Source organism: Canis aureus, chromosome 37, assembly GCF_053574225.1.
Source record: "Canis aureus isolate CA01 chromosome 37, VMU_Caureus_v.1.0, whole genome shotgun sequence".
Taxonomy (NCBI): domain Eukaryota; kingdom Metazoa; phylum Chordata; class Mammalia; order Carnivora; family Canidae; genus Canis; species Canis aureus.
Window position 1 is genome coordinate 21,271,336 of NC_135647.1, and position 26,933 is coordinate 21,298,268.

The following is a 26,933-nucleotide window of genomic DNA, read 5'->3' on the forward strand; positions in this document are numbered from 1 at the left end:
GAGATTCTTTCAACCTGTTTTCCCAGATGTAAGCTGGCACTCATTCCATCTCATCAGGGTCCTACCCATATTACTATGAATTACAGGTAAAACAAGTAGTACAGCAGGTATTCAAAAATGAGTGTGTGTCAACCTCTAAGTAATCCAAATGGGCCTCTGGCAATAAAGAAGAGAGGTATCCTATAGCTCATCTCTTCACACATAAGACACAGGCAATAAATTATTTCTCAAAGTTTCACAGCCGTAGTACAACCTCCATATTTTCCTAAAGCCAGTAACAAAGATGTCTCATGGCCAACTTGTGGAGAAGAATCATAGCTTACTTGTTATACAAAATTGCCAGTGATGCCTAATTATGAAAAAGACAGAATTGATGGATCTGAATGTCAGAGCAAAGAACAGTTCAACTATTCAGCGCAACTCCCAAAGAAGAACAGAATACTTAGCTGAAGGGCAAAGAAGGAATCCAAACCCTAGAATAAATAGACCCCTGTGGCTTTAGTGTCCTATGACCTTAGGTTCAAATTTTAGCTTCAACACTGCAGTAAATCACACACTCTGTAAGGTTTAATTTATTTATCTATTAGATAGGAATAGTGCCATTGGAGTCAAGAGTTCTCATAAAAACTAAAAGTGCAAATGTAGGTAAAGGGCATAGCAAAAAGTGGATGTTCAGTAAATCAGGTTTTATTTCCCTTACCCTCTCTAAGTTTTGATCCCTGGTCATGAAATTTCTCATAAATTATGCCTCTGAAGTATTTCTTCTTCATGAATCAAACTCTTAAGCCCAGAGAGCCAAAATTCACAGACAAGCAAATCAAATAATGCCAGAAAGGTATCTTTGGGATGGTGGGTTCCCCTTGGCTGACAGGGAACCTAGACAGAGAACAGGATAAGGTACAGATGGAGATACAGAATATTTCTGCTGAATACTGGCTTCATGTCCTATGCTACATTTCCTATGTCGAAACCTTAAAACTAATGAAAATATATTGAAGTTAAATAGAACAATAACAGCAGAGGCTTATTCCTTATTCTTTCATGTATCATGAGCTGAGATATTTTGAGTATCATATCCTTTAAAATTCTGGGGTTGTCATCATCTGACCGGGTCGCAAACGGAACTTAATGATTATTAAGCAGCAAACAAATTATGTTAAATTAGGAGACTGATACAGGAAATGTGGATCAAACACTTTTACAACTAAATGATAGGAAAGCTAAGATGTATAATCCATTTACAAACAACTGTAACTGTCAGGGAAAAAAAATTCAGCCAGTTTTCTGCTTGATGTATAAACCTGTTAAATCTAGCAACTTCTAGACAGTTTTGTACAATTATTATCATGACCAAAATAAGTATGAGAAAAGGAGGTATATAAGAAAATAACATATAAACATCAATTTACAAATAAATGTAATTAACAGGGGGAAAAAAAATCTCATCCAGTTTTTCACTTGATTTATACACCTGTTAAATCCAGCAACTAACAGACCATTTGTATAATTATCATTACCAAAATAAAAAGCATGAGAAATAGAGGTATATAAGAAAATAATATACAAACATCAAGGATTTACTCTTTTCATTAGAGACAATAGGTCTATAAAGACCCATCTATATTCTCCCATCTGGAACATTACAACCAGTATCACTGATACACTAATTTGGCTATTTTAAGGTTTACTGAATATCTGGTACTGTAACTAAGAACGGTCGTATACCCCTCAAGGAGCTCACAGACCACCACAAAACCAGAGTGAGAGATACAGTTTCCCAACCAAAACTCAAGGACAGTGGAAGAGGTAACTAACTCTACATGGAGGAAGAGCAGAAAAAAATTCACAAATAATGAGTTTTCAGTGGTTGACAGCTAACACCATCAGAGACAGCACATCTCTTTTCAATTCTACATTCAGTGGCTTTTTGACGGTGGCCTGAAATTGGGTATAAATACACTGGTCACAGCCAAATACTAGGACGGGCACTCCTCCCATAAACATCATTTATTAAACATCAACCAGCAGACCAGTGATCTTGATAGCAAATTTCTACACAGTGGAGAAACCACAAGTGCAAAGGACCAGAGGCATGAGTATGAAGATCCTGAAAGAGCTGTTGCTCAGGATGAGGAGTGTGGGGAGCAAAGGATGGAGTAGTAATGAATAGGAGAAAGGGAGTTCCAGGCCACATTCTGAGGAGCTAAGGAATTAGGAATTAAGGAATATAATTAGAGGAACAATAAAATGAGATACCTATGTGTTATAAACATGATCCTGGAACTCAGGGGGGAAGTGGAGCTGAAGAAGGCACACCAACACGCCGTCTTTAACATCTATAACATACGAGAGAGTCACTGCCAAAGTGAGGTGGGGTTAAGATGAAGGGAAACTAGCAGTCTCCACTTTACAAAATACAGAGCTTCTAACACAAATCACACTGTCCAGGACATCCAAAACTGAAGTGCCCTCAAACAAGGAAAAAACCAACCCTCAGTTGAAGCTTCAGAGTGGCTGTCCTTTGGCAGAGAGAAACTCCCTTGATCCAGAGATAAGTAATTATCAGAAAAGAAGACAAATCAGAGATAATCCATAGAAACTAATGAATGAAAACAAAATTAAAAATATAAAACAAAAAAGTCCACCAAAGAAAATTACTCGAAAAAACAAAGTGTTCAAATTGTTTTCCAAAATCAAAGGAATTAGAGATAAACTAAAAAAGATAAAAAGATAAAATATGGTCTTAGGGAGGGTCAAAAAAATACATACAAAAGATCAAAAAAGGTTATATAACAACAGAAGATAAAAAGGGAGTTGGTACAGCTCAAGAAATAGTGGAGAAAAATGAAACTCCTATAAAATGAGTGTCATACTAGATGCAACAAAATGTTAAACATGAATAAAAACCCTGTCAGACACAAGGAGGTCAGGTCTGAGAAGCTGTACAAAAGGAAGCAAATGAATAATACAAAAATGACCGGAAAGAAAACACTAGACACGTTAAGACAAAAGATCTACTTCACATTATTGATGCTCCTGAAGAACAAAAAGAAAAAAAAAGAAAAATTTTAAGATATGACAGTAAAAGCTCTATCCTAGAATCAAGAGCAGACCATGCTCCAGGAAAAATTACAATGCAATGATCAACAATAAGAGCCTAGTGAAGTTCCCAGCTCAGGGGAAAAGGATACCTAATGCACAAGGAAAAAGCCATACACACACAGCACCACCCTTTCCTATCACAGGTTCCTTTGCAGAAGGAATAGGTGAGGGAAGAAGTAAGTTTACACCCAGAAGCACGGAAAGATTAGCCCACTGAACACAGTCTTAAAGAAGCATGGCGGCAAGGGGCAGGGGGGGGGGGGGGGCAGACACATGTTTGACCTACATCCATCCCATAGGTCATGCCAGTTCAACATACTGGTTACAGACGCAGTAGCACTAAATCACAGGCAGAAATACCCAGTGGGAAGCCAGGTGTACAGATGCTCACCTTGTTTCTCCCTTACACGGTATGTCAATTCCACTAATGAAAGCACATCAACAAAGCAGACTAGGGAAATCATTAGGACTGAGAACTACACTAGTCTGAAGCAGACCCAATCAGATATATCAAAAAGCAGTGAACAGGGACGCCTGGGTGCTCAGCAGTTAAGCATCTGCCTTCAGGACTTCAGCGTGACCCCGGGGTCCTGGGATGGAGTCCCACGTCAGACTCCCTGCATGGAGCCTGCTTCTCCCTCTGCCTGTGTCTCTGCCTCTCTCTGTGTCTCTCATGAATAAATAAATTAGATCTTTAAAAAAAAAAAAAAAAAAGCAGTGAACAAGAAGTCTAGGTTGGGTAAGGAGGGAAGAAGTAAAGATATGAGACAGATGTGGCACAATAAAAGGTAGAAAGTCCAGTAGACTTCCAAGTGCTGGTGGGAATAAAGAATTAAGCAGCCCTAGTAGCAAAAGGAATAAGCTGGAAGGTAAGAACAGAGTTAGAGAAACACTTAAAACTGAGAGTATGGAGGCAGTTCGGTCAATAAAATGTGTTTAACTGTGAATTCCAGCCGGGCCACTTGCTATTTATGTTTCCTCGTTCTAGAGGATGGATTGTGATGAGTACTAGATAAGGTAGCCCATGCAACAGCCAGCCCAACACCCACCATACAGTAAGTAGTACAAGAGTCGTTAGTCCCTTCAGGGAACCAGGACCCAGCAAGGTGAGGGAGAAACCGAGTCCTCAGAATAGCACCATCCACATTTTTAAATTCACATTACTTAGCTTCAAACACAAGAATTCTGCAGCAAGAAAGAAATCCAATTTTGAAGAGAAAGAAGAAAACCAAAGGACAGGAGTAAATGATGAAACCGCAGCTCTAGTAAAAAAAAACTCCACTGAATCACTGACCAATCAATTGGCAAATATTTATTGAATGCTATGCAAAGCACAGTCTAATAAGTTATTTTCACATTTACTGCTATTATATATTGTCCGGCACCCAGACCAAATTAAAGAGCAATTAGAGGTAAAATAAGTGGAAGTGACTGATTGCTTGTATTTACAAAACAGTAGTGGAAGTCAAGATTGGCCTGGCCTAAGACAAGGAAATGTCCACTGAGTGATGAGATGGCATGTTTCTGCCACATGCACGGCTTGGGAATGTGCTCTGCAGCCACGCAGGAGGCGGAAACATAATGGTTAACACAGCAGAAACATTCTGGCATTATTACAGCATGATCAGGGGGTCCCAACCAATTTCAGTCTAAGAATAAATTTTAACTTTGAAAAATCATCTAATCTCCACAAGATCAGACATATTTTTTTTTTTTTTTTGAGATTGATGTTAAATGAATGAATGGGTATCCAATGATAAAAGATGGTTAGTTCCTAAGGAAAATCTATACTTCAGAGTGCCTAATCACGCCAGGCTCTCCACCCAAAAAAATCAATAATAATAGCAGATAACCTTCTACAGCATTTTCTATTAATCTAGCACTATTTTAAATGTTTTGTATGTATTAATTCATTTAATGATAACAACAGGCTGGGTTATAGTACTTTTATTTTTTTACTGAGATAAAATTGACATATTAGTTTCAGGTATACAACATAATGATTCGATATTACAAAACGATCACCATAATAAGTCTAGCTAGTTAACATCCATCATCATAGTTACAGAAAAACATTTCCTTGTTGAGAACTTTCAAGATCTACTCTCTCAGCAACATACACTTTTAACATCCACTGTATAATTCAAAATTACTTAAAAACATTAATAAGTCACAGTAGCTTTTTATCACTGCATATTTTTCCGACCACTATACTATGTGCATATGTCTGAAAAGTGAGAGGAGAGCACATTAGGAACATAGGGACTCATAAGCTCTTCTGTCTGTGGCTCCCAATGTTGTCTAGCACACAGACTGGAAATCACTGTCCTACCTGATTGAGTTAACTGACAGGACCATGAATCTTTTAAAATTCATATTCTTCATCCTAAAATTGCAGAACCTGCAGTACAACGTTTCTAGGAGGGAGAAAAAAAAAAAAAAAACCCTGGTATTACAGTTGAAAAAACAGGTTCAGAGAGATTCTAGCAAAATACAAAACCAAAGCACAAGTTCTCTCAAATTACTGATCAAGTAGCAATCATTGAATACATTTTGTATGTGAAGTAATGATCATTCATTACAACCATATGTATTAAGCATTTACACACTAATCATACTTTTTCAAGCATAGAACCAAACACAAAGCCCAATAACCCAACTATGGGACAACTAGAGCTTGAAAATGAGGGCTCACACAGAGGTAAATAACACTAAGGGATGCTAACAGAAAAATAAGAATCAATGTAAATTATTTGCTAGTTTCTCAAGACTGCTCTTATACCACCAATTCAATATGACATGATATAATCTGAAAAATACAAACATTTTGGAAACAAACAGTTGAAATATCAAATCTGCCAAGTGAACCAGGACACATATTTAAGTTCTCTAAGCCTCAGGGTTGCGTTTCTGGTAAAATTGGGGTAAAAGTGTGTAGTTCATTCAACTAGTATGAGAACCAAGAAAGTTTTGTCAGATGTCTTTGGCAGTGCCTAAAAATGAAGTGGAAAATAGTTGAAAGAAGAGAACTGTTAAGCACTGTCTGTGACCCTCAAGAAAGTCTGTGCCATGAGGCTCAGGACCACACAACACTGACATTTGATCGTTCTTCCTTCTCGTGAGTGCCAAGAAGAGTTAACAGATCAGGACTGTATTAACCCCGGTATGGCTGGGCTACGGCTGGGCCCCTTCCAAAGGACAGGCTGCAGAGCCACAACAGGGAAAACAACCTCAAAAGGGTACAAATCTTCTGTTCTGAAATACCTGATTGCTTTTTTATGTTCCTATTAGTATTTAGGAGCTTTCTTCTAGAAGTCCAAAGAATGTAAAATAACACTGTTATTAGCTAGACCCATGAACCCATAGGTTCTGTATCAAATGAAACAGTAAAACACTTCCCTTACTTCCACACTTTAGTACAGCCCACTGTCATGCACAAAAAGATTCAACCCTAAAGAAGAAAAAAACCCTTTTGTGGCACCAACTCCCCACTCCCAACTCCCTACAACTGAGGAAGCCACAGGAGACTGGGGACCCAGAGCAATCCATACAATGGGAAAATCCCACCTCTGGGCAGAGGGCAGGAGGACACAGGGATCCTGCAAGGAATAAAAGGGAAATGAAGGCTTTGATGAGTTTCAGAATCTTACAATTCCTCACTCTGTTCTTCCAATTCCTCTCTCTTTGCAAACAAAACAATCTATGGCCTTGTCATGAACAAGAAAGACCCCTGATTTTGGAAGGTCTTAAGACACCAGGGTGTGTAGATTAACATAGTCATCATAGACTACTGTACCAAACAGAGTGACCAAACATCTCGGTTTCCCCAAGGCAGTTCAGCTTTATGCCTCTTGTCCCAGCATCATTATTTAACAGCATCCACTTCCATTGATCTCAACAGTATCCTGATTTAGGAAATGCATATGATCACCCAAATGTTAAATTAAGTGACTTACCTAAAAAGACATGGAAAAGTTTTGTGATAGCTGTGAAATGTAACCAAATCAACAAAATCCTAGTCAAGTTTTCTCCCTCTCACTCACATACATAGTGTTTACAATCATTTTAAAAGTTCACAGTAACTCTCCCTAGAAACAATAAAACTATTACCAACAATCTAGGATCATAGTCCGCTGAAACTCAAAAAATTTATTTAAAATCATTTCTGCTGTAAGTCAATAGCTTGTGTCAATAATTCATACAGCCTCTCCTGAGACCACTCTTTTAGAAAGAAGTTACAGAGATTCTAAATGACTAGTAACCACGCACAATAACCTGCTAAAATGAGAATCATTTCCAAGGTGTTCTAAAACATAAAATAAAAACAATCGCTACCAGAGGCTCTTCAAGTCAAACTAGAAAAATAGTGCCAATAAAGTTTTTTTTTTTTAATAAAGTTTAAGATAATGCAAAATTCAGGGAGAATAAATCCTAAGAAAAAGTGTCCAAAATATGTATTACTCTTCTAAGGAAACTGACAAGATGCTTGCTCAGTTAGTACGCTAAGTGACTATACTACTTCCCTTATAAAATCTAAAGGGAAACTCAGGCCAACAGGGAATAATGTCATCAAAACAAGTGTAAGAGACACTGTGCTGTGGCTGAACATCTCATATTACCTACAATTGTTGATTGTGATGGGGAAAGAAGCTGGAATATGCAGAAATTTAAGGATTTCAGTCTTTTCTCTTATCCTGTCATGTGACAAATGTTTACTGAGCACTAACTATGAACCTTGCATAGTTATAACATGCATACTATACTATAACATACTATAACAAAACATAGTCCCTGCCCTCACGGAAGTGACTTCTGATGGGAGAAGTCAACATTAAACCAGTACCTCAGAATTACACAGCAATACACTTTTATATTATAAAAAGGCAAAGAATAAGATGCTGTAAGAAAGAATAATAAGATCAAGGTGGTATAATTTAAACTATGGCTAGGGAACACCTTGCTGAAGATGGAATATGTAATTTACACAGCCATTAGTCAAATGAAGAGTATGGGAAAAGATTTACTATTCCAGAGAGGGACCCTGATGTTTAAAATTCCTGAAGTGGGGGACACCTGGGTGGCTCAGTGGTTGAGCATCTGTCTTTGGCTCAGGTCATGATCCTGGGGTCCCGGGATCAAGTCTTGCATTGGGCTCCCTGCACAGAGCCTGCTTCTCCCGCTGCCTGTGTCTCTGCCTCTCTCTCTGTGTCCCTCAGGAATAAATAAATTTAAAAAATAAAATAAAATTCCTGAAGTGAAGGAAAAAAAAAAAAAGCTTAGCCTGTATATGCACACAACAAATTTACATAAAGAAACTACATGAGAAAATTCCAAAGCTTCACAAGTAGCAAAGAAATTACCTTAAATTAACAAATGCGAAAAATTCCAAATAAAAATTTTTGCCAAGGCTAAAACAATGAAACTCTCTTTTTGGCACTACTGTATGAAGATGTGTTGAGCTGTAAGAAAGCCCAAATAGTTAATAAGAAGCACACTTATTGTCTACTCATCGTGGAGACTAGAGGTACCCAGTTCCAGGTTTCATTTAACAGCTCAGAAAAGTCAGGACGTCAAGCTGGAATCTCTGGTATTCCCTCACCCTTTCTCACAGGCTTTTCTCTTCATGGTTGCAACATGGCTGCTGAGCTTCAAGCATTAGTCTTCACATTAACATCCCAAGCAGGAAAGAAGAGATGGCATAAGCAAACTCTCCGTTGGGAATACCTATCTTTTAACAGGAAGCAAAATCTCTCCTGAAAAACTTTCAGCCAACTTCCTCTTGTTTCATTAGCTGGAAAACCAAACATCTAGCCAAAAGGGAATGGAATCACCATGACGACTTTCTAGACTATTACGACTCATTTCCAGGAACTAGGCACATGGCCACTCAAAAAATTACTGTGTGCTGGCCAAGAAGAAGTGTGGTTGTTGATAGACAACTAACACTATCTGAAATCACCCAATAACTTTTACAGGTAAGTTATTTAGAGCTTATGCAATGGATTCATTCATTCATCTATTAGTATTTATTAATCATCTTGCATATGCAAAGCTAGATGCAAAGTGTTGAGGAAATAACTGTAATAAAAAGCAGACATGGCCCCTGTCCTCACAGAATATACAAGCTGATAACAGAGAAAAGTATTAATCAAATAATCACACAAAGAGATACAGAACTCTAGCAAGACTGCTGTAATGAACTTTGGTGCCTTTTATCAAAAAATCTGTCCCTGTTCTCTTGGTAATTACTACTTCAATTTCACTGTATGTATCCCACATGCCTACCTACCCATCTCCAGCTCTCACAGCCTGAATACCATGGGGGGGGGGGGGGAGTGCCCCCATTCCTGTCTCTAGGATTTAAACAGGTGGCTCAAACCTAAACTAACTGTAATCCTATGTTCTACCCACAGTTATTGGTTAGAGATGGATGAGCACACAATTTAATAGGACCAAAGGGGTGAACAGAGAGAACTGTAGGGCACTCCTGGTACGGAAGCTCTCTTCTGACATTCTAGAAACAAGTACCCCAGAATTGTTGGCGGCCTTCTACTACCAAGAAAGGAGGCCAGCCTGAGGATAAAGTTGACATTGTACAAGACAGAATGGAAAAAAGGACAAAACCAGGTCTCTGACAATATCACTCAAATAAACCAATTCTAAAACCCATCTGTCTTCTGAACTTCCAAGATACATGGAACAATAAAGCCACTACATTGGTTCAGATCTATTTGACTTGGGTTTTCTGTTACTTGCAACTGCAGTCACTGCTAAAAATACTCACACTCACAACATTAAGAGGGCTTAAAAGAGGAAGATCTGTGTGAAGTTTGAGAAGGTGTCTTTGAGTATTTCTTAAACTGATACCAGACAAATTAGGAAAGGGAGAGTACATTCCAGGCACTTGGGTGAGCATTTGCAATTGCCCCCTCAAGGTCATACTGGCTGTGTTAGTGAGTTTATACAGACTTTTTTAGACTTTATTCTAAAAATGATGCAGAGGGTGGGAGGAGGGAAGGGTGGTACCTAGCCGGCTCAGTTGGAAGAGCATGCAACTCTAGATTTCAGTATTTTAAGTCCAAGTCCCATGCTGACTGTAGAAATTACTAAAATAAATAAACTTTAAATTTTTTTTTAATTTCTTTAAAGATTTCAGTTATTTGTGAGAGAGTGAGTGAGCATGAATGGAAAGAGGAGCAGAGGCATAGGGAGAAGCAGACTCCCAGTTGAGCAGGAAGCCCAACACCCTTTTGGATCTTGGCCACAGCAACTTCTTGCAAGATACATCCATGAAGGCAACAGAAACAAGAGCAAAAAATGAATTATTGGGACTTCATCAAGAAGCTTCTGCACAGCAAAAGAAACAGTCAACAAAACTACAAGACAACCTACAGAATGGGAGAAGATATTTGCAAATGACGTATCAGATAAAGGGCTAGTATCCAAGATCTATAAAGAACTTATTAAACTCAACAGCAAAGAAACAAACAATCCAATCATGAAATGGGCAAAAGACATGAACAGAAATCTCACAGAGGAAGACCTAGACATGGCCAACAAGCCCATGAGAAAATGCTCCACATCACTTGCCATCAGGGAAATACAAATCAAAACCACAATGAGATCCCACCTCACACCAGGGAGAATGGGGAAAATTAACAAGGCAGGAAACCACAAATGTTGGAGAGGATGTGGAGAAAGGGGAACCCTCCTGCACTGTTGGTGGGAATGTGAACTGGTGCGGCCACTCTGGAAACCTGTGTGGAGGTTCCTCAAAGAGTTAAAAATAGATCTGCCCTATGACCCAGCAATTGCACTGCTGGGGATTTATCCCAAAGATACAGATGCAGTCACATGCAGGGATACCTGCACCCCGATGTTTATAGCAGCAATGTCCACAATAGCCAAACTGTGGAAGGAGCCTCGGTGTCCATCAACAGATGATGGATACAGAAGATGTGGTCTATGTATACAATGGAATATTACTCAGCCATTAGAAACCACAAATACCCACCATTTGCTTTGATGACATGCATGGACCTGGAGGGTATGATGCTGAGTGAAATAAGTCAACCAGAAAAGGACAAACATTATATGGTCTCATTCATTAGGGGAATATAAAAACTAGCAAAAGGGAATAAAGGGGAAAGGAGAGAAAATGAGTGAAAATATCAGTGAGGGAGACAAACCATGAGAGACACCTAACTCTGGGAAATGAACAAGGGGTAGTGGAAGGGGAGGTAGGTGGGGGGTTGGGGTGACTGGGTGATGGGCACTGAGGGTGGCGCTTGGCAGGATGAGCACTGGGTGTTATGCTATATGTTGGCAAATTGAACACCAATAAAAAAAGTTAAAAAAAAAAAAAAAATGGGGCTCAATCCCGTAACTCCAGAATCATGACCTGAGCCAGACAGATGTTTAACTGCCTGAGCCACCCAGAGACCCCCAAAATTATTGAAATAAAAATGATGCAGTGTTTTTTTTTGGGGGGGGAGATTAGCATAAATTACTGTAATATAAATTTACACTGAATATTTTAAAAGAGCTGTCAAGACAACAGAAAAAGACTTTCAGAAAACAGTGTAATGTGGCACCCACGGACTCTCCACTACAAGGTCTTTAACAGAGGGACATTCGAACTCATCTTGGACATCCTGGTGAAACTGACCTTACTGTCATGAAATGTATTAATCCTGGACAGTCTACCCAGATGCTTTATAAAGTAAGGAGTATAGGCAATTCTTAGAAGACAGGGCTCTACAAATGAGAGTGGCACCATAACAACCAGGTCTCAGGAGGCTCGAAGTGCTCTCACTGCACTGCAACCAAGGTATGAATGGGATTCTAACAGAGCTTAACATCATCAATGTTCAGGCACATGCATTTATTTCACAGTGCTCAAAGACCTGAAATAGATAAATAACAACGCCTGTACCTGGAAATGTCAAGGAGGGAAGAAAGTATGCCTGATAAGCTTTCTTCTGTATCGCGATTTCTCCATTTCCACTCTCCCCTGCCATCCAGAATTCCAGGAATCGTTATAAAGATATTTCTCCCAATAAATGAATCCTTATTAACTGAAGATAACTCTGTATCACTGCCTGTCAATATTACTGCAATTCATTTCACACAAGCCAGGTTTTTATACTCTCAAATATTAGTTAACTCAAGCTCACAATTACACAATATACAGGACACAGGTTTGCCCTGCTGAATTGCTTTAGTTGTGCTCAGCAAATAAATTTTTAAATTAAAAAGCTATGAAATATTAAATCATATAAAGTATTCACTATAATGGCCAAGAATTCATGACTTCTCTGTTTAGCTTCTAATATTAATAACACCCTGCAGCATAATATTGCAATCTACTGTTTGTAAACATCCCCCCAAAATTCACATTAAAATCCTAAGTTAAAAACCAAGGTGATGGTATAAAAAGGCAGGAACTTTGAGGTGATTAGATCAGGAGGATTCCTAAAGAACAGGATCAGTACCCTTATAAGAGGCCCCAGAAAGATCCCTTGTTCCTTCCATGTGAGAACACAGTAAAAAGGCAGCGATCTATGAATTGGTAAGCTCTCAGCAGACACTGAATCTACCACCACCTTGATCTTGAGCTTCCCTGCCTCCAGACCTAGAAGAAATAAATTTTTGTTTATCGGCTATACAGTTTATGATATCCTGTTAAAGCAGCCCAAACAGACTAAGACAAGTATCAAGGATTGTGAGATAATAGAAAATATATATACATATATATATATATATATATATATATATATATATATACATATATGGTCTCTGCCCCCAGTTCCCGTCTCCTACAACCTTGTTTTATTTTCCAAAAGGCAACAATACTAGAAGCATCTCTTGTTCTAATATTTGGTCTTTGACCCCAGCCCTGACACAGGGATTCTGAAACCCTTGAAAATTCCTAAGTGTTAAGAGCATTAGGAGCATCATTTATTCTTAAGTGACTCTGGGTGGGCTCCTGTAAGGCTCCTGAGGGAAGCTGGTTACCAGAAATACCAAGCCATGATTAGATGCTTGGGATTTTCAGCCCCACCACCCCCCAAACCCGCTTCTCTAGAAAACAAGAGGAGCTAGAAATGTTACTGACTGATCATGACTACATGAAGAAGCTTCCATAAAATTCCAATAGTATGGGATTTGCAGAGCATCCAGGTGAGTGAACACATCCACACAGGAAGGGTGGTTCACCGCAACTCAATGGGGACAGAAGCTCTTGCACTCAGGACCCTCTCAGACCTCACCCTATGTATCTCTTCATCTGGCTGTTCATCTGTATGTTTATCTCAACCTTTAATTAACTGATAATCTGTTTCCTTGAGTTTTGTGAGCCTGTCTAGGAAATTATTCAAACCTGAGAAAGAGGTCTAATTTGCAGCCAAAGTGGACAGAAGGTGTGGGTCACCTGGGGACCTACTACTTGTAATTGGCATCTGAAACAGGAGGGAAGGGAGGGCAGTCTCATGGGAATGAGCCCTTATTAACCTGTGGCATCTGATACTGCCTCCGAGTATCGTCAAAATTAAGCTGAACTGTTAAGACACCCAGCTGGTATTACAGAGAATTGCTTTGGTGTCAGTAAAAAACCCACACATCTGGTGACTAGAGGTGAAGTGTTCTGTTTTGAGTAGTTAAGAAGACAAATAGGAAAGAAACACATAGTAAGAAAGAACTGTAGGATTTTCCTTTACAAAGATGTATCTCCTCCCTCCAAGTTAACAGTCAATGTCATGGAACTCAGTTACTGAATATCAGGAGACATCAACCCGGTATTTTGTCAGTGATTAGCAAAACATAGGCTGTTTTTTTCTTCCAAACAGGATAGTCAGCACTGCAGATCCTAAGTGTTTTCTGTAAACGACCAACTAATCTGGACAAACAAGAGATGGCAGGTATTACTCCCCACTCAAAGAAGTCCATCAGAGCTTCAAATGGGTCTTTATAAGAATTACTGACATGTTGGTGAACTGCCTGGCAAAGCTGCTGGAAGAGAAAATGCACTTTGAATAAATAATAGCTGTCATTACCATCACACATAGTTGGTTGATTAACAAATCATTAGAAAACATACAAACAAAAAAACATCATTCCTTTAAGTTATCCCTCATAACTAGTATAAAAAATGAAGGTGATCCGTAGCAGAATACTACCATAAACCACACTGTGAAAGAATTCCGAAGTTGGTAGGAGTCTGTATTAGGAAAAGATGGTTTCTTTCCTTCAGAAGGCAAAGAATTTGTTTAAAAAAAAAAAAAATTCCTCTAGAAGTGACATTTGATACACTTTACATAAAATCGATTGTCAGTTTTATTGCTGCTGCCCACAAGGGGAACTCTTATCCTCCAATCAATGAAGTTAGATTATATAGCTGCTTTCTAACTTTCTCAGAGAACAGATTTTCTTAGGTATATTTGAAAAGAGCTTCTATAGAAAGGTGAGTCTCAGAAATTCCCCATGAGATAATAATATCTGTGGCACATAAGAACAGACAACCTAAAAAAGGTATTCGATGTAGGTCTTTTCTAAGACATAGTTATAGGGGAAAAAAAATGGTAATAGAAAAAAATGTAAATTTCTCTTAAAAGACTAAAAAGCGAATATAAAAATCAACATTTGCGATTTTCTGAATATTTGTCAGGGGCTAACCAGTTAGCTTCACAAATAAGTGGGAATCCAACGAAATTAAACTTCAAATACATCTGAAATTTACCCATGTTATCCAAGAAAAATTAAAACACCTCAAACTCCTGAAGCTTCCACTGAAGACTGTCTGTAAAGCAGTGTAGCATCACAGCTAGACAGATCATATCCTGGGCCAATGCCTACCCTCCCCGCTTCCTAGCTGCTTACCTCCAGCTCAGTAATCTAACTTCTCAGCTTCCCTATCTTTAAATGCAATTAACAGCTTTCTTTCCCATCAAGGTTCCAAAGGATTAACTGAGATCCTACAAGGACTCAGCTGGCTTCAGCCCTTTCCGGGTACTTCTCTTGCACTCACCGTCAAGCACTCTCCTACTCCCTCCCTCATAAGGCTTCAGGGTTCTGTAGACCAGGATCATCTTTCCCTAGCCCTCACTCAGACTCTTTCCTTTACCCTTTGTAAGGGTAAACCTACATTCTTCATAACCATCTTACTAATACATCCACATATCCAAATCCCGGAATTATTTTCAAGATTTAGCTAACCTGAGGATCCCTGGGCGGCTCAGCGGTTGGGCTCCTGCCTTCCGCCCAGGGCATGATCCTGGAGACCTGGGATCAAGTCCCGCACCGGGCTCCCTGCATGGAGCCTGCTTCTCCCTCTGCCTGTGCCTCTCTCTCTCTCTCTCTTTCTCATGAATAAATAAATAAAATATTTAGAAAAAAAAAAGATTTAGCTAACCTAAATTCTCTCAAGCAACATGAATACCACCTCCTCCAAAAGGCCCCCTAATTCCTACAGATCAATGTTTCTCTACCAGACTGCAACCAATCACCTGGGGAATTTTTTTAAAAATCTCTGAAACTTAGGCATCAGTCACACTGACTGTCCATCTGAGGGGTGGCCCAGGCCCCAACCATGAAAGTGACCTCTCACGCTGAGACCCCCATAGCACTTCCCCAGTACTCCACCTGAAGCACTCTGTACTTTTAAGATTTTATGTATTTATTCATGAGAGACATGGGGGTGGGGGAGAAACAGACACAGGCAGAGGGAGAAGCAGGCTCCCCGCAGGGAGTCCAATGCTGGACTCGATCCCAGGACCCCGGGGTCATGCCCTGGACGCTCAACCGCTGAGCAACCCAGGGGTCCCCAGCTTTCTCTATGTGTAACTTGGACGAATGGTGTCCTTTTCCCAGGTGCCGCCTTTTACGTCATTAGCACTCACGTAGCACGGAAAGAAAAAAAAAAGCTCTAGATCTTACTCCGTAAAAACGTGCAATTCCTTTCTTGAACGTTTAAGCAATGCCCAGGACAAACTCAAACTATTAAAATCTCTTCGAATAATCCTGAGGGAAGACTCGCCCAATGACGTGATCAACCTGCAAGAGCGACAGAAGTTTGGGTATCCTATTTAAAAAAAAAAAAAAGCCTTATTTTGATGTTCATAGAAATGAGAGGCCTTAAAAAAAAATCAAATAGGAGGTTTAAAAAGATTTTAATGAAAGTATGTTTGGGGGAAGCCTGGGTGGCTCAGCAGTTGAGCACCTCCCTTCGGCCCAGGGCGTGACCCCGGGTGTCCTGGGATGGAGTCCCACGTGGGGCTCCCTGCAGGGAGCCTGCTTTTCCCTCTCTGTGTGTGTCTCTTGTGAATAAATAAATAAAATCTTTAAAAAAAAAAAAAAAAAGTATGTTTGGGGCACCTGGGTGGCTCAGTGGTTGAACATCTGCCTTCGGCCCAGGTTGTGACCCCAGGGTCCCGGGATCGAGTCCCACATCGGGCTCCCTGCGAGGAGCCTGCTTCTCCCTCTGCCTGGGTCTCTGCCTCTCTCTCTCTGTGTCTCTCATGAATAAATAAATAAAATCTTTAAAAAAAAAAAGTATGTTTGGGGGACACCTGGGTGGCTCAGCAGTTGAGCGCCTCCCTTGGGCCCAGGTCATGACCCCGGGGTCCCGGGATCCAGTCCCGCATTGGGCTCCCTGCATGGAGCCTGCTTCTCCCTCTCGAGTGTGTCTCCCAGGAATAAAATAAATAAAATCTTTAAAATAATAATGATAAAAAAAAAGTATGTTCTCTTCCATGCCTTTTATATTTTTTCTCTTCAAACGCCATTGCATCCCAAGGAGTAACATTACCAAGTGCATCTGGGTGCACGCAGGGACACCAAGTTGCAAGTACGCTGACGGGCGCTTCCTGCCCTTAAAGTCCCGGAAAATACCAAGTTCTTGGTGAAATGCAAAAGCCACGTTAACAATCATCCGGTCGGCGGGGCAGCCCGGGGGGCTCAGCGGTTAGCGCCGCCTGCAGCCCAGGGCGTGACCCCGGGGTCCCGGGATCGAGTCCCGCGTCGGGCTCCCTGCGTGGAGCCTGCTTCTCCCTCTGCCTGCGCCTCTGTGTCTCTCATGAATAAATAAGTAAATCTTTAAAAAAAAAAAATCATCAGGTCGGCTAAATGCACGGAAGCGGCCCCGGCGCCCCAGGTCTCCGCGGGCGCAGCAGCCCGGCCCTGGCCCCGGCCCCGGCCCGGAAGGACCCAGGACCCTGCAAAGCTCAAGAGCTCAGAGCACAGGCGGGGAAGGGGAGCCCCGCGCCAGCGCCCCCGACCGCGGCCGCGACCAGGCCAGCACTCGCCCACCGCCCGCAGGAGACCCAGGCACCCCCAGGCACCCCCAGGCACCCCGCGCTGCGCGCTGCTCACCCCCCCGGGAGGCTCCAAGCCGCCGCCGCACTCGCAGCCTCAGCGAGACCCCCGCAGCTCGCTGGGCGCCGCCATCTTGGCAAGAGAGGGGTCCTTGCTCTCAAGCCCCCAAGCCGGTCGCCCCGAGCGGAGCCGTACAGCAGGGAGTTCCTCGCCCCCACCGCCTCGGCGGCCCCCGCGTCGCGACCCCGCACCCCGGAAGCGCCCTTGCGCTGGGGACCCACAGACACAGCGCGGGAAAGTCAAGGCGCCCCGGAAGCCCGGCTCGGGCCCTCAGGCAGCGCGGAGGGCAGCCCCAGCGCGAGGGGGCGGGTCCTCCGCGGCCGGGGGCGGGGCGTCGAGCGGCGGCGCGCTCGGTAACCATGGCAACGCGGCGGCGGGCAGCTCTCGGGCGGCGGGCTCTGGGCGCTCCAGGCGTCCTCGGGCTCGGCCCCGTCCCCGCGGCTTCCCCTCTGCCCGCCTCGGCCCGCGGGGGGGGGGGAGGGGGGAGCGGCCGCGCCCGGGGCCCGCCTCCCGGCCGGCGCCTCCCCCTCGGGCTGCCCCGAGCCCGCCTGCGCCCGCCTGCGCCCGCCTGCCGAGCTCCCGGCCCGCTGGCCGCCCCGGCCCGACCCCGCCGCGCGGTTCACGCGTCCGCGGCTTTGCCGAGCGGGTTGGGTGACGTCGGGGCCTTCCCGAAGACGCCCCGCTTCGCGGGTTTGTTTGTTTGTTTCCCCCTTTCCAAAATGGCAGCCTCCAGCCGCGCACAAGTGTTAGATCTGTACCGGGCGATGCTGAGAGAGAGCAAGCATTTCAGCGCCTACAACTACAGGTGACGCGGCGGGCGGCGGGCGGCGGGGCCGGGGGCGGCTTGTGTCTGTCCCGCGGCGGCGGCTTCGGGCCCGGGTGCGGAGCCTCCGCCGCCCACCTGCCTCCCAGGCCGGCCAGCGCGGTCCCGGCGCCTCGGGGGGAGCGAGGGGCGGAGAGGACACGTGCAGGGGAGCTGGGGGGCCTCGGACACCTGGGGGCGGGGGGGAACCTCTGATACATGGGGCGGAGCAGGGGGGCCTCGGATACCTGGGGACGGGGGGCAGGGGGGCCTCGGACACCTGGGGGCGGGGGGCAGGGGGACCTCGGAGACCTGGGGGGGGAGCAGGGGAGCCTCGGACACCTGGGGGGGAGCAGGGGGGCCTCGGACACCTGGGGGGGAGCAGGGGGGCCTCGGACACCTGGGGGGGAGCAGGGGAGCCTCGGATACCTGGGGACGGGGGGGAACCTCTGATACCTGGGGCGGAGCAGGGGGGCCTCGGATACCTGGGGACGGGGGGCAGGGGGGCCTCGGACACCTGGGGGCGGGGGGCAGGGGGGCCTCGGATACCTGGGGGGGAGCAGGGGGGCCTCGGTCACCTGGGGGGGAGCAGGGGGACCTCGGACACCTGGGGGCGGGGGGCAGGGGGGGGGCCTCGGACACCTGGGGGGGAAGCAGGGGGCCTCGGACACCTGGGGGCGGGGGGGGAATCTCTGATACCTGGGGGGGAGCAGGGGAGCCTCGGATACCTGGGGGCTGGGGGCCTCGGACACCTGGGGGGGGAGCAGGGGGACCTCGGACACCTGGGGGGGTGCAGGGGGGCCTCGGACACCTGGGGGCGGGGGGCAGGGGGGCCTCGGACACCTGGGGGGGGAAGCAGGGGGGCCTCGAACACCTGGGGGCGGGGGGGAACCTCGGATACCTGGGGACGGGGGGCAGGGGGGCCTCGGACACCTGGGGGCGGGCAGCAGGGGGACCTCGGACACCTGGAGGGGGAGCAGGGGGGGCCTCGGACACCTGGGGGGGAGCAGGGGAGCCTCGGACACCTGGGGGGGAGCAGGGGAGCCTCGGATACCTGGGGACGGGGGGCCTCGGACACCTGGGGGGGGAGCGGGGGGGCCTCGGACACCTGGGGGGGAGCAGGGGGGCCTCGGACACCTGGGGGGGAGCAGGGGGGCCTCGGACACCTGGGGGCGGGGGGGGGAAACCTCTGATACCTGGGGGGGGAGCAGGGGAGCCTCGGATACCTGGGGACGGCGGGGGGGGGGGGGGGGGGAGTGCTCTGATACCTGGAGGGGGAGCAGAGTGTCCTCTGAAAACCTCGGTGGGAGGGGAAGCAGGGCGCCCTCTGAAACCTGGAGAAGAGAGCAGGGGGAGGGGGCTCGGCCTTCATCGTATCAGGGAAGAGGTTCCAATCCTGTGATGGTTCCCTGGGTGGCTCTCTGGGGGCGCGCTGACCGCTGTGCTTCCGCAAGCCTCAGGCTCAGGGCCGGTTTGTGGCGCGTGTAGAACTTCCCCGGGGGATGGAAGAGTTGGTCGTGGAAGTGAGCGAGCAGCCTCTGGGAAAGCTGAAGCCTCGCTGCAGCGAGGTGCCTTGACTCGCTTTCCTGGTTGCAAGAATCAAATCCTTGCTCCTCGGGGCACTGGCTTTGAGGAGGCGGTGGGGTGAGAACAGGAGATTCAGGTAGCCGGAAAGGAAAGAAACAGACTTCTAGGCTCTGAAACACTTGCCTTGGCCTCATCAGATGGGGATACAGCTTAAAGGATCTTCAGGATCCTTTAGGAGAGTGACAGGCTAAACTCCCATCCCCCAGTGCAGCGCACAACTTTCCCCACACCCGCCCCTTCTCATACTTGCTCTCGACTCCCTCATTCACGTCCATACTTTTGTCTGCCTCACAACCCTTGCTTTCTTACAACTTCTGACTCATTTTTACTGAATGTTTCTTATGGGTTTTCCCTCTGCGTCCTTAGGTTTGATGTTTTCCTACTACCTCTCCAACTCAGACTTTGAGCCATAGTTAGGCCAGGTCTCACTGTGGGTGACATCGAGTGTCCCAAGAGAGAGTCTGGTTCCACAGGTGCCACCCTTCCAAGGGTGTATGAGCTGGCAGGCCCCCTGGTAGGTAGACCCAGCCCAGTGTTGGTTATGGGACAGAAAGCTAGACCTCTCGAGCAGTGACTAATTTTTAGATACCTGCTTAGAAAAGTCATTCTGTCCTGTAAATTCGAGAGCAACATCGAGTCAGTAAGACCAGTCAGGTGGTTGAAAGATACGTTTCCTGGGAGAGCCTGGTTCTACTTAGTGACTTTGTCTTTGGAAGGTAAAGTTTTCGAACATGAGGGGTATGGGTGGAATTTTTAACAAAAACTGAATCAAGTACTTAGCACCAAGGACTTCACCAAGTCTGTTGAAGAAACCTACAAAATATGCACATGAATAAGTGGTGACCAGGTGTTTACAGTCTGGAAGAAGATATTTTGTCATTTAAATTTGCTGAGAATAAATAAGAACTAGGAATCAGTACACAGGCCCCACACTGAAGGGGGGGATGGGGTCGATGTGCAAGCACACTGTAGAGAGGTCAAGAGGGGGCCTCAGAGAATATATAACCTTCAACAAGTCACTCAACCTTAGTATTTCAATTTTCTTGTTTACAAAATTAGCTTGTCGGACTAGGTAACCTCTGAGGACTGCTACATTACTAAAAATCCATTTGGAAATGATTTATGAGCCAGGTGGGGAAATCCACATTTGAGGCAAAATTTTTTCAAGTGAATGAATGCCAAGTCAACAGGGGTAAACCTCAGGAAAATCATTCAAAGCTGTACCTGGTGGGCAGAAAATTGGAAATGGGTTTCTGTATGAGCCACTGTAAAGTAATACACATTTAGTAAATAATTGTTCAAATTATACTTTGAATCATGCTTTTAAACTAAATTTATTTAGTTTAAAATATGCATGTAAATGTACTAACTATAGGAATCTGGTAATCATTTTACATTTTCTTGAAATCATGGACCTAAAACCTGAGATTCCCACCAGTATGAGGTCTCAGATAATAAACTTAATAGTTAAGAAATAATGACCTTCTGGGGGCGTATGGATGGCTCAGTCGGTTAAGCGTCTGTCTTGGCTTCAGGTCATGATCCTAGGGTCCTCGGATCTCCGGCTTCTCCCTCTGCCTCTGCTGCCTGCACGTGCTTGCTTTTTCTCTCTCAAAGAAAGTCTTTAAAAAAAAAAAATGTCCTTCTGTATTAGGCTGTGTCTTGAGAATTTCAAAGACAGTGCTTTCCCCTTGTGAAGTTCTCTCTGGTGGGCATGCCCTTTAAACCCTCTTGTCTTTAGTTCATCCTCTTGAGAGTCAGCTCTATCATGATCCTCTCAGGACAAAGTGTTATTTTACTTCAGTGTTTTCAGAAACGTCCAAAGACTACTTTGCTCCGTACCATACCAAAACCTGGAGGTAGAAAGGTGAGAGCTTTGGGCTCAGCAAGGCATCTACCGTCAGTGGCTTTTTTAACATACCTCCATAGGATACAGTCATGGAAATCATTTTCACAAACTGTGTTAAGTGCTGTAATGGGCATGCATGGGGTAGAATCAGGAACACTTCCCAGAAGATGACATTGGGTCAAAAGCATGAAACAACATAGTGTGCTCAAATAACAGTAAACAGTAGACGGTTTAATTGCTAGAGAGTGAAGTGTGATTCAGGAGGTGACAGAGAATGAGACAAAGGGTGGAGAGCCCACATATTCAGGGGCCTGGGCACCATGCTAAGGAACTTGGACTTTATTCTGAGCTAACAGGCAGCCAATAAAGCGTTTTAAACCAGAAAATGACATGGCCAGATTTGCATTTTAGGTAGGTCACTGGTAGCTATGTAGAAAATAAATTTGGGGACTAAATATAAGGACACCAAATGGGGGGATCCCTGGGTGGCGCAGCAGTTTGGCGCCTGCCTTTGGCCCAGGGCGCGATCCTGGAGACCCCGGATCGAATCCCACATCGGGCTCCCGGTGCATGGAGCCTGCTTCTTCCTCTGCCTGTGTCTCTGCCTCTCTCTCTCTCTCTCTCTCTCTCTATCATAAATAAATAAAAATTAAAAAAAAAAAAAGAAAAAAAAAAAAGGACACCAAATGGGAGCTGATTACAGCAGTGCTGAGGAGAGATTAGGTTCCTAATGAAGGTAGGAATAGTGGCTGATAGAGAAAAAAGACATATTTGATTAATAATTATAGGGTAAACTTGTTAGAAACCTGTGAATGATTGCATTCAGGAATAAGGAAGAAGAGATTCCAAGGAAAGTCTAGAATCACTTCCAGGTTACTATTTAGCTGAGGCACAGAAAGATTAAATGGGACGTTGTGCCATTAATGGACTTAAGAAATACAGAAATAGCTGGTCTTGTGACAAGAAGACTTACAAATACATCTTCAGACATCTTGAGTAAATGTCAGTGATGCCCAGCAAAGGCAGTTATTCACAAGAGTCCACAGCTCAGGGGAGCAAACAGGGCAAGAGTTAACGTCCTTACTTACTTGCCTTGTGACCCTGGGCAAGTCTTTTCACCTCTCTGTGCTGCAGTTTCTTAATCTATTAAACAGATTCTGTAAAGCAGAGATAATGATTTCTCTCTCAAGTGGAAGTTTAAATGAGTTAATACATGTCAGGTGCTTACAGTTGTGCCTGGGGTTCCTCTGTGGCTCAGTCAGTTAAGCATCCAACTCCTAATTTCAGTTCAGGTCATGGTCTCAGGGTTGTGAGATGGAGCCCTGTGTGATGGGGCACCATGCTAGACGTGGAGCCTACTTGCGATTCTCTCTCTCTCCCTCCCCTCCATTCCAATGTATGCACACTCTCTTAAAAAAGAGTTTTGATATTAGGTGAAATTTCCAGGAAGAGTATTTAAACAGTTCTTCTAAACCAGGGGCAATTTTATCTGACAATACCTGGAGACATTTTTGTTGTTATAACTTGAGTGAGAGGATGCTAGAGGCATCTAGTAGTTAGAAACAGGGATGTCTCGTTAGAGACCAGGGACGTCTCTGGTCTAAACACAAAGTCCCCATAATAAAGAATTATCTGACCCAAAATGTCAAACATGCCAAGATTGAGAAATCTTAGTGTATGGTGAGAAAATTAGTGGGCTAAGGATGCTGTTCTAGAGAACATCAAAATGTAAGGGGTTGGACAAAGAATTGCTGCTACAGAAGGCCAAGAAGACATCGTCTAAGAATGTGGTCCCAAACGTAATGGTCTCAGGATCCTGTTAAATTCTTAAATGTAACCGAGGACGCAAAAGCTTTGTGTATGTGTGGCATAGTTATCAATATCATGGTGAAAATCAAAACTAAAACACCTATTTGTGAATGAATTAATAAGCCCATCACATACTAACATAAATGACATTTTTAGGAACAGTAACCATTTTTTTTCCAAAAAAGAAAAAAAATTAGTGACAAGAGTGACATTCTTCAACATTTTTGCCAATCTCTTCAATGAATGTCTTAATAGAAGAAGAGAAGATTTTTATATTTGCTGCTGCCTACAGCCTGTTGCTATACCACATGTCATTTAGCCTCTGGGAAATTCCACTGGACACTCTTAAGAGAATGAGAACAGGCAGTTGTGGTACTGTGAAAATAATTTTCCTGATGGATTCGCTGGAAGGTCTCAGACCCCTCCAGTGGCCCCTAGCCACACCTGGATAACTACTGTAGTATCTACAAAGAAGAAGAAAACAAGCAGTGCAAGCAGTATCACAGAAGTCAAGATAGTCACATGTTTTTGGAAGGTGGTTGTGGCCAAGGTCACTTGCTTCAGCAAGGTCCAATAAATAAAGATGGAAATGTGATGCCTGGTGTTGGCAGTACCGAGATCTCTAGGGACCTTTACCAGAGAGCAGTGTTAGTGAGGTGGTCAAGGCTGAACCTGGGTTATGGGCGTTGAGAAGTGAATCAGAAGGAAGTAAACAGCTACAGTGAGTATAAACCAACCCACCACCCCAGGAAGTCTGTTTAACGTGATCTGGGAGTTCAGATAACTGTTAGAGCAAGACCCCACAAGAGGTGAGAAGTGGTGTATCTGAGAGCACAGTTGGTCCTGGGACAGGCAGAGAGACACTTTTTCATCAGTGCGTAAAGGAGGTGAAGATGCAGGAAGGATGGGAAGTTGAGGTGATTGGTGCCATGCCTGAGAGCCAGTTTCTGGATAAAGTGGAAAGTAAGTAAATGTTGAGGAAGCATTATGCTCTCAGATTTATTATTACACATGTCAAACACTATTGTAGCTGTAGGTTTACTTGTCTCTGCCATTCATTCCTTGAAAGCAAAAATTGTTTTATGTCTTCCTTTCTAGTGCTTAGCACAATAACTATCCAGTGTATTTTTATAATTCTTTGTTCAGGACAGCCCAGGTGGCTCAGTGGTTTAGCTCTGCCTTCCACCCAGGGCGTGATCCTGGAGACCCAGGATCAAGTCCCACGTCGGGCTCCCTGCATGGAGCCTGCTTCTCCCTCTGCCTGTGTCTCTGCCTCTCCCTGTGTGTCTCTCATGAATAAATAAAATCTTTTAAAAAAAAATTCTTTTTGAAAAGTAAGAGGAAATTGTATTCAGAGGTAACTTTTATCAGCCAATTCCTCTTATAGGTTAAAAATGTTGTAAAATGTGAGAAAAAGGAACAATAATGCCCAAATGCTTACCAAGTTGAGTGTCAGAACTCCTCCTTTCTTCATTAAATGTTTGAGTATTACACTTCCCGTACATTAAGCATTGTGGTGAGAACTGCAAATCAAAATGAGCCTCCCATTAAAGGTAGAGAGCAGTAAAGTAACCAAAAAGCCCCTTATTTTACCCGGCAAATGAGTCTGTTCAGGAATAGAGAAATTGCAACTCAGAACATGCAGGCTAGGGCAAACCATAGGCCAGTCTGGAGAACAAAGGAGAGAAACATTGTAGAGAGAAAGGAGGAGGTTAGAAGGGCTGCTTGGAACAAAAGGCAGTTGGAGGAAAAGTGAAGAGCTCTGGGTGGTGATGATTTCTCGTTGGCTGGGCTGTTGCTGGGCCAGGAGAAAATCTTCCTTCTTCTGTTGGGGTAGTAAAGTAAGCTTCTTCCTGTCCACTAGTGTGAGATAAGCTAGAGACAGCAGGTGAGAGACAGCCCCTACACGGCTTCCCGACTACATTTTAAATGAGACTTCCCTTTATTATATTCACATCATCAGAAGTTTATCCATAAAGTTCAAAGGAAGAAAACGTGTGTAGAGGATCTGACCTCATAAGCACCACCTTAAAAATAAATATCATTAGGAATGCTTTTGACAAGTAATAGAAAACCTTTACACGGTACGTAAGGGGTTTATTCTCACATAGACAAGGTCTAGAGACAAGGAGCTGCTCCAACTGATTTAGCTGCGAGATGATGTCAAGGTGTCTTGAATGTTTGTTTTCCTCCGATGCTTATGCCTGATGGTTGCAAATGGCTCCTGACATTCCAGATAAATCTATTTGAGGCAAGAAGAAAGCAGGGCACCCCAACCAGGAAAGAGTACATTTCCTTTTCGTAAGGAAAGGGTAAACTTCCTGGAACCTTTCTGGTGGACTTCTGGTTGTAGCATTGGCCAGAACTCTTCTATCACTAGCTGAGCGTGAGGCTGAAAAAGGAAGGTTAGCTAGTCTAGCCTCTGGAGCAGGAGGCCGCACAAAGAAAAGGGTTGGGCAGTGGCTGCTGGGCCAGCCAACAGTTAGTGTCTGCCACAGCGGGGGCCAGAGACCTGTGCGGAGGAGCACTCCGGGCCGACCGTGAGACCCAAGGGGGCGCGCGTCAGAACCAGAAGCACTGCATTGGTGTTCCAGCATGGGTGACTTCAAGTGTGGGCGAAATAGCCAGCAAGTGATAAAATGGGTCTCGAACAAAGGCAAGGGTAGAAAGGATAAATAGCTTGACTCAAGCCTCACAACTGGTAAATGACAGAGTGGGAACTAGATTGCCTCCCAGCCCCCAGTGCGCTGCTTTCTCCAGGACTCCACACTCTGCTGTGGTGTGGGAGCTTCCTGCAACCCCATGCATCCTCCGGCTTGGCCAGAAAAAGTTGTAGACATCAAAGATATTTATTTTCACAATTTCTTTTTAACAGCCAAAGTAGCCAAACAAGCATTCTCTAGTTTTGTGACTGGTAAATTACTAACTGTTGATAATGTCAGGTCTTAATTACTACCTGCTACACCACTAAATGCAATGTTATTGAAGCCTCTTGATTGTAGTCTGAATGAATGGACTGATGGTTCCTATTTAGTAGTCTGTTCTCTCTTGGAACTAGAAGTTGAGGACATGGAACCCTGAGCTCCTGGACAGGACAGGAACCAGGCAGAGGGTTTCCTCCACAGGTTTCTGTGCTCACTGTTGCAGACCTTTTGACATTGACTGCCTCTTTTGCGCCCATGTGCCACTGATTGATCAAGAAGGCTAAGGTGAATAATAATCTAATGTGAAGAGTACTAACACCAAGCACCTTTCTCTTTCTAAAATAAGCTACACTGAAGACATGAACTGCCAAGTATTCTTTTGCTTTGGAACAAATGGACAAATCCAGTTTGTTCCTAACAGTTCTTGAAAATTCATGGTATATATATTATTGCACTAAAGCCTCAAAGCAGATAGAATACAAACCTGCCT

The 26,933-nt window shown here is 44.3% G+C and overlaps 2 protein-coding genes across 21 annotated transcripts in view; one reads left to right on the forward strand and one right to left on the reverse strand.

Moving 5' to 3' along the window:
- FARS2 (phenylalanyl-tRNA synthetase 2, mitochondrial) overlaps positions 1-17,608 on the reverse strand; it is a 499,567-nt gene extending 481,959 nt beyond the window's left edge. For all 4 annotated transcript variants that reach the window (XM_077886004.1, XM_077886002.1, XM_077886005.1 and 1 more), the window contains exon 1: positions 17,470-17,608. The gene's annotated coding sequence lies outside the window, so the exon portion shown is untranslated. The remainder of the gene's footprint in view (positions 1-17,469) is intronic.
- Positions 17,609-17,848: 240 nt separating this feature from the next.
- LYRM4 (LYR motif containing 4) overlaps positions 17,849-26,933 on the forward strand; it is a 159,291-nt gene continuing 150,206 nt past the window's right edge. For 10 of the 17 annotated variants that reach the window (XR_013373835.1, XR_013373836.1, XR_013373834.1 and 7 more), the window contains exon 1: positions 17,849-18,277. Coding sequence is in view for 3 of the 17 variants with exons in the window: in XM_077886346.1 (XP_077742472.1) it covers positions 18,192-18,277 (86 nt within the window). In the remaining 14 variants the exon portion in view is untranslated. The remainder of the gene's footprint in view (positions 18,278-26,933) is intronic. The other 7 variants (XM_077886346.1, XM_077886347.1, XR_013373838.1 and 4 more) reach the window with 7 other exon arrangements.